Source organism: Echinops telfairi, unplaced genomic scaffold (genome assembly GCF_000313985.2).
Source record: "Echinops telfairi isolate 266 unplaced genomic scaffold, ASM31398v2 ScPeMD7_60;HRSCAF=208, whole genome shotgun sequence".
Lineage (NCBI taxonomy): Eukaryota > Metazoa > Chordata > Mammalia > Afrosoricida > Tenrecidae > Echinops > Echinops telfairi.
The window spans coordinates 15,018,935-15,027,189 of record NW_022103958.1 but is presented as its reverse complement, the minus strand read 5'-3'; the positions used below and the strand labels follow the sequence as shown (position 1 = coordinate 15,027,189).

Genomic DNA, 8,255 nt, shown 5'->3' with positions numbered 1-8,255 from the left:
TCTTCAGCTATCGTGTTGGGAAGGTGAGCATCATGGAATGCCAGTTTAATAGAACAAAGTGTTCTTGCATTGAGGGAGTACTTGAGTGGAAGCCCAATATCCATCTGCTACCATAATACTAAACCTATAAATATAGGCACATAGATCTATTTTCCCCATCTTCATATATAAATATATTTAGCTGGCTCTATCTTGTACCATGGGGCGTCAGATGACTTGTGAGGGAAAATGAAATGAAAAGAGAACAAAATTGTCCCATGAACTTTTGGAATTCCACTTGTATAAATGGTCTACCCCTCAGTTCCTTCTCTTTGCTACCTGAAAACATATACTCCCCGTCTCTGATGAGCTGGTGGTCTGTCTCACTTTGCTGCAGGGGGACTACCCAGAAGTCCCCTGGTCCCAAAGCTGTATCACTCAGGTAGTCCCTCCCCTGGGAGGCTCCATGCCTGGCCATGTCTGAGCCATGGGTCATTGCTTTCTGAGGTTTTTGCCACGTGCCTCACTCCTGCTTGTTGTCCAGTGAACTCCCCAACTGACCCCACTGTTCTGAGCCTGAAGGCAGGGCCCAGCCAAGATGAAAATCTGCTTCCCCAGGCTCATTCAGTCTCTTCTGCTAGTCAGTGCTTGGTTTGTTTCTTTAGCGCCACAGTTTGGGGATCCAAGGTCATTTTCTGTGTGTTCCTTTTATTTAGTTTCTCAAGTCTTTGTTGCCAAGAGTGTGTTACTGTGCACATTTCCAAGGCCCCCTATTGACTGGAAGCCTGTGTTTCTATTTTTCTATTGCTTGTTGCTTCTTTCTCTCAACTCTGTGATGCTGCCATTTTATGAGTCACGAAGGTCATCAGAGTCCTTCCTAAGGTCATCACCTTGGTTAGCTGATCTTCCTCGCTGGGGAGAGAACTAGAGTATTTTCTTCTGGGGCATTGTTTGTGCCAAGCAAGTACTAAGCTTATGTTTTTTCATTAGTCAGTAGGCAGTTTTCAGGATGGCTTTTCTCTCTCTGTCCCTGTCTCTGTCTCTCTCTCTTCCCTGAGAATACCGTAAAGGAAATATATCATAGTTAGGGCATACCTGTATCGAAGGTGTCTGCATGGAAGACAGTGCATCTTCTCTCTTGTAAAGCTTTGTAGTCAACATTGACCATCTACCCTTCACCCCCGGGTGGCCTTTAACATTTACTGCAGTAGAGGTTATAGCGAGAGGCGCTTATACAGATACCTCACAATGTTCACCATCACTGCTTTGAGGATAATGAAGAGGTCCATGTCTTTAAAGTTTTAGGAAAGGCTTGTTGGCGTGTGTACTTGAAGTGCAGGCTCCCCTTTGATGGTAGAATGGTGTGTGTTTCTCTCACCACACAAAAAGCAGTGCAGGAGTTGAGGTCCTGTTATATTTCCCAGCTGTGTTTTGTTTGTGTTTCTGCCTCCCTCTTCATGCCTTTGATCTCTTCCTTTGTTTTCCTGTCTGCTTTGGGAGGTGTCTAAAGCACCAGCCTCTGCTTATGCTCTGGGTGCTTGGTACGCTGTGCATCCATATCCCCGTCGAGGGTGAGATTGCTGCATTGTGTTTAACATCCTGCCAGCTTCTCTGTGCCTTCACATTTATGACCTTGGGCATCTCATTGCCATTTTATGATGCACAGACCACATATTAATTCTCATAAATAGAGTCATTAGTCGACAAGAACTCCACCAGAACTTTGTCTCCCGCTTATTCTCTCTGACTGTAGTAGATAATCTCGGGTTTCTCTCAACTGGAAAAATCGGTGGCAATTTCTGTCATTGGATTTCTTTTTCTTTTTGTTATGATCTAAAAGACCCAAGAAATATTAAGAGGATGCGCAATCATTGTAGTTCAGTCAAGGAAGAAGACACCACTTCACACCGGCCTCTCCTTTCATTTAAAGAAATCCAGGCAGTTGCAGGGTAATTTGGTCTTTTGGAGGTTTGGCCATTTGCAAAAATACCAAAAGAGATAAATCCTGTGAAGAACTGAGGCTGATGGCTTCATTTCCTTAGCCAGAGTGAAGTATTTTGATAGTATCCCATTTTACCTTTCAGCACAGCAGTAACTTCTTGTTGACCAGAACTATAAACATTTGTGAGAGAGGGCTTTCATAGCCCCTGTAAGACTCTTTAAACACGTGTCATTATTTACCATCAGCAGGTAGCAGTGGCAAACTTCACAACAGGATAAAAGCCTTCTCTGCAGACACACAACACACGCGCAACCCTCTGTTGTTAGAAGCAGGTTATTCACCTTGAGAGAAGACTAGCCCGTGGTGACACCAGGCATGCTGCTACTGCCCAAGTTGAATTTTGTTTGAGTAAGTTAAGCAAGGATCTGAAGGTAAATATCAGAAGTGTGCTAAATTAATGACAATAATTATTTCTACATTCATCATGTTTTATAATAATGCCTGCTTGGGGCATACAACATTGACCAGCTCAGGTGGTTATTAGTTTTACTACTAGATTGTTGAAAACAGGGCTTCAGGGAAGTTAGGTATTTTTCTCATGCGCTGTCTGTGTCTTGGTAAGAAGACAACTTTGTGTCTAACCAGGTGCACTCACTGCCGTCAAGTTGATACCGACTCATAATGACCCTATAGGATAGGGTAGAACTGTCTCTGTGGGTTTCCAAGACTAACTCTTTACAGGCGGTATAAAGCCGTATCTTTATCCTTTTTAGTGGCTGGTGGATTTGAACTTCTGACCTTGCAGTTAGCAGCCCAACGAGTAACTACTAATGTTATCTGGGCTCCAAAAAAATCAAATTCACTGTTACAGAGTCAATTCTGACTCATAGTGACCCTACAAGACAGGGTAGAACTGTCTCTATGGGTTTCTAAGACTGGAACTCTTTGCAGTAGAAAGACTCATCTTTCTCCTGAGGAGCATCTGGTGGCTTCAAATTGCTGACCTAGGGGTTAGCAGCCCAGTTTGTAACCACCATGTTACATGGGTTCTGAGTATTAAACAGGCTAGTGGCCTTCAAATGAAGTTTAGTAGAACAGGAAGAGTGATGTGAACTCCTTGTGTTTTCTCATGCAAACTGTAATTGTGCAAACTATTATTTATGATTTACTAGTAGATATTAATCCACATTTACTTATCATTGCAGTGTGTTCTGGGTATTTCATGTGGAGCTCTAAGACTTAAAAAATAAAATCAAATAAGGAATCTGTTATCCAGGCAAATCTTGCTCTTTCTGGTTTCTTTAGAAAAAGTATTTCATGATAAATACATAAAGGTACATGAATGTAACTGATAAAGCATTACTTCCTTCTAGAAAACCACCAGGATTTGCATAAACCACTTGACTCTCTGGTAAATGATTATCTGCTCTGTCAGTCTCTAGAGACTTACTATTAGGCTATTTGTTTTTAATAGATAAGGAAAGGGCTGAATTTGAAGATGTATATTTGCTGAACTCTTCAAATAATGACAGTTTGTGAAACTGGATATTGCAAAAGTCTTAGAAAAGACAATAAAAACAGCATCTCATCATTGTAAATGTGGGTGAGTGCAGAGTGGAGACTCAAAGCCCATCGGTAGGCAACTGAACACCCTTACTGAAGGGTTGTGGGGAGGAGATGAACCAGTCAAGGTGCAGGGTAGCAACGATAAAACATGTAACTTTCCTCTAGTTCGTAAATCTTTCCTCCCCACTATCATGATCCCAATTCTACCTTACAAATCTGGCTAGACCACAGGATGTACATTGGTACAGATAGCAACTAGAAACATAGGGAATCCAGGACAGATGACTCCTTCAGGACCAGTGGTGAGAGTGGCAATGCCTGGAGGGTGGAGGGAATGTGGGGTGGAAAGAGGGAACCGATTACAAGAATCTACATATAGCCTCCTCCCTGGGGGATGGACAGCAGAGAAGAGGGCAGGGGGAGACGTCGGGCAGTGTAACATATGACAAAATAATAATAATTTATGAATTATGAAGGGTTCATGAGGGAGGGGGGAGTGAGGAGGGAGGGGGAAAATAAGGAGCCGATATTAAGGGCTCAAGTAGAAGGAAAATGTTTTGAGAATGATGATGGCAACAAATGTACATATGTGCTTGACACAATAGATGGATGTATGGATTGTGATAAGAGTTGTACAAGCCCTCAATAAAATGATTAAAAACAAAACAAAACAGCATCTCTACTTTGTGTTGTAATAATCATAGGAATAAAAGAAAAGGTCTTGAAGGAGTTTGAATCGTGCCATGCAAAGCCATTCTTCATTTATCAATATCGTTACGTCCCCCAAACAGGTCATTATGTGAAGATCAGCAGTAGGTAAAAGTGGAGGTGGTGCACTTGAGTTTATGTGGTGCAGTGAATTACTCCATGGGGCTCTTCCAGCCATAGTCTTTGTAACTTTCACCAAACAGCGTTTTTTTTCCTGATGAGTCTGGGCAAGAAAAGATGGGGGAGGTGCTGATAGCATTATATACTTCAGTCGTGAGTGATTGTCAACAGGGTTACCTGTGATGGTAAAAACGTGGAACTCTAAAATGGGTATTGGTAAAATTTGCCATCCAGCTAGATATAAAATGCGTCACCTCAGAAACACTAGGGGACCACCGTCCTTCCAATAAGAAAGAAGAACCAGGATCAGAACTTATCATTTGATCCTGGAATCCCTGACTGTTGAACCTCCGGAATCCAGGAGACAGAGCTGTGATGTCAGAGGAGTGGCAGCAGCAGAACCGAGAGCCAGAGCAGTGGACTTCTCATAAGTGAGTGAGGCTGAGTGCCTTCAGACAGCAGACTGATTGTCGGAGCGGAATGCCTGTGGGCACCTACTTAGCTCCCTGGAAGTTAGAGCTGAGCCATCAGGTTGAGTATCATGGAGGAATAAAATGCCCTTTGGGCGCATATTGGCAGCACTCAAAGAGCTTTGCAACATTTCCTGAGCAGGGCAGAGGCCAAGGGATCCCATGACTGAGAAGCCAAGACCAAAGAAGTGATGTGCCTGTGGGCATGACTTGAAAAGCAGGGCTTTTGACCAAAAAAACTGGTCCTTGAGCATTTCTCATCCTGAGTTGCAACCTGCTAACTTCCTTAATAAAGCTTAAAATGGTGAGTTTGGTCCATGTGGCCATTCAGTGAATTAGCAACCCCAGTAACTGGGTGTGTTCGTGAGGAAGGTTGGAGGGTGGTGGCCTGTCTGACCTTGGTTGAATAGAAATTAGCTTTGCGATGCTGTTGAGTTAGATTCTTTCTTCCCTTTGTGAAGTTAGATGTCACGTACATGTCCTTTTTGTACAACTTCCAAATTACATGATGCCATAACTGCCAAGCCCCCGAGAACCATGACCCAGCCAAGTTGACACATAACCCTAACTGCCACAGCCAGCCTGATTCTTCCCTGGAACCTCAGCCTTTCTGTCGGATGGATGCTGTTAATGCACAAAATACAAGGGAACTTAAAAAAAAAAGAAACGGGTGAAAATGTCACATTACTTTTCAATTCCATTTTGAACCCCTTTCTTATATAGTAGGTTTTTTCTATTGTCCTAACTGTGGAATGTTGGATAACGAGATAGTCCATAAAGAGAAGTATAGATTTGCCTTTAGTACTACTGAGAGGTGTAAGGATAAGTGTTCAGAATGTTTTGCAGTAATATGTGCAGCAATATGCAACACAATTGGCTGCTTCTGTTTGGCTTTTATCCTCTGAAGTAGATTACCAACAATGGTCTGAGGAAGAGATTGATGAAATGCATTGTTGGCTTTGTTCTGGGGTCCAATTCTGGGAAAGCAGATGGACATTCGTATCATTAAGTATACCCCTATTTCTGTTGTTAGGTGCCACAAGGTCGGTTCTGACCCCGAGACTCTGTGTACACAGAACGAAACACTGCTGGTCCTGTGTCCTCCTCACAATCACTCCTGCAAGCTCATTACTGCAGCCACCATGTCAACTCATCTCATTGAGGGGCTTACTCTTTTTTTTTTTTTTTAACTTAAACTTGAAACGCCCTGCTTTTCAAGTCATTTATTTATAACTATGAATATAATCTTGTATCTCCTCAGGAGAAAACACTATTGAGTGACTATGGCATTCCATGGAGAATCTTAATCTTTGATCACAGTGTTAAGAACTCTTGGTCTCATTTCCACAAGGCCTCTTTGTAATGACTTGCGGTCTTACTCTTTTTTGTTGACCCTCTACTTTGCCAAGTGTGTTGTCTTTTTCCAGAGACTGGCCCTCCCAGTAACATGTCCAGTGTACGTGAGCCAAAGTCTCGCCAACTTTGCTTCTATAGAGCATTTGGCTATCTTCCAAGATAGATTTGTTTGTTCTAATTCAAATTCAGTAATTGAAGTACATTCCTTCTACCACAGACACACTTGTTATTTGAGGGCTGAGGTCCACAAGTACATGGTGTCTGAGGAAGCAGAGGACAGCTGTACCAAGATTGGTGAACTGTTGGCAGAAAGACAAAGAAGGTCTTGTAACATCAATGCCCCATATGCTGTATTAAGACATGTATTATTCGGGCAAACCCATGACCGACATTCTGTAATTTTGTGTTTGTTTATTCGTATTGGGGTGTATCTCAGAGGTGTTATGTCAGTGGTGGTCACCCTATTGAAGTTATATTATCTTTTGTTTGGTATATGAAACCCAAGATTGATGACCCTATAGGAACAGCAAGTAGAATAAGGGTTTCAGGGGGAGGGGGATACATTGGTGGTGGTGGGTGGGTGGAGAGGTAAAAGGGAGTTGATGTCAAGGAGTCCAGGAAGAAAAGAAATGGTTGGAAACTGATTGTGGTAGCAATTGTACAATTCTGCTTGATGTGTGATTGAACTATGGAATGATAGGATATATGTATTAACCCCCAATTAATAATCAATAAAATGATAAATCACACTCCTACTGATAGTGATATAACAGCTACTTTTTGGTTTATCATTAATTGTTTTCTAGCAATTAAAGTGATTTAATAAGCTTGACATTGCTGAGGCCTCATTTTCCCCAGCTGTCCCTCAGGTGCAGGTACAAGTGTCTTGAGGCAGTTCCTTCTGTTTGAAGTTGGTACTAAGCTAGACCATAGTTTCACTGAGTTCCCTCCAGCATCCTGTTTTATCGGACACTGCAGTGCTCCTCAGAACCACTTTGACTTCTCATTATGTGATATCCGTGTCTTCAAAGTCAAAGGGGTTAGAGTCATAACAGAGCTTTCCGAAAGTAAAGGGCAGAATACTAAGAATGCTCTCGTATCCTTATCACCATCGTCTCCATCACCAACATTTCTTGAAGGACTGACTTCCTAGTTGTGTAGTTGAGTGGTGATGTTCTTTTGAACCAAGAAGACAGTGAGGAAACGGGAGCAGTAATACAACTGGGATAGTTAACAATTCAATGCAAACATATTAATAGAACCCTGGTTTTTTCTGGATGAGTTCATTGCTCTAGTTTGGAGCTGTCCTTTTGGGACCTTGGGATTCTTTGCCACCCTTGTAGATTATTTTCAGAGGACTGGGTACTGCATGACTCTTTAGCCTGTGCTTTTCTTTGTCTCATTGGTAAATTGTCCTCATGAATAGGAATGCCTGCCCAAATACCAGGACTGGAGAATATGGATGAAGATCGATTAATTGACGACGTTTTGGATAGATCTGTTAAATGTCATGAGCAAACATATGAAGAATTTCTGAGCACTTTTACTCATCTTTCAAAAGGTAAAATGGAGGAATGAAGTTTTATATAGAAAAGAGATAAAATAATTTTATAAGTTTATGTTTTTGCTGCCTTTCAGATGGAATCTTAAGAGGATTTAATTAACACTCATTCCTTTTCTTTGGTCAGGCCATTCTTGTTAGGGCATTCATATAACCAAGAATTGTTAGGCAGGGTTCTCTAGAGAAACAAAACCAGGACACTTATGAATATATATATATACAGCACAAAGAAATATAACAGCTAATACGTGCACACAGCAGTACAGAGGGCTAAGTTCAACTCACTTTCATGGAACAGTTAATATACTGAAGGTCCTTCAACTGGTGGTCCAAGGTCAAGGAAGCAGACAGTAGAGTCTGCCCTCAGGCAAGGCGAGTAGGATGGGGGCAGCAACAGCAAGGAGATGAGAAGTTGAGGCTTAGCAGAGGCCAGTAGTGCAGAAGCTTAGGGAAGAGGTCCTGATGGATCCCCAAGAAGCTTGGCAAGCATGTTGTGGTCTCCGCAGGTCTGTCTGGATAGGATAGGCTGGATGAACAATCTGGAGGAGAAAAC

At 42.2% G+C, this 8,255-nt stretch overlaps 1 protein-coding gene and 1 non-coding gene across 3 annotated transcripts in view; one reads left to right on the top strand and one right to left on the bottom strand.

The window, feature by feature from the left end:
* IFTAP (intraflagellar transport associated protein) overlaps positions 1-8,255 on the top strand; it is a 64,896-nt gene that overhangs the window by 14,998 nt on the left and 41,643 nt on the right. Inside the window, exon 2 of one of the 2 annotated variants that reach the window (XM_045291027.1) lies at positions 7,568-7,702. The exons of the other annotated variant lie outside the window; for it this stretch is intronic. Within the exon in view, the coding sequence (XP_045146962.1) occupies positions 7,568-7,702 (135 nt within the window). The remainder of the gene's footprint in view (positions 1-7,567; positions 7,703-8,255) is intronic. 2 annotated transcript variants of the gene reach the window in all.
* On the bottom strand, positions 6,031-6,154 carry LOC115869889. Its single transcript, XR_004046415.1, has one exon. It is a non-coding gene; the product is annotated as a small nucleolar RNA SNORA25 (small nucleolar RNA).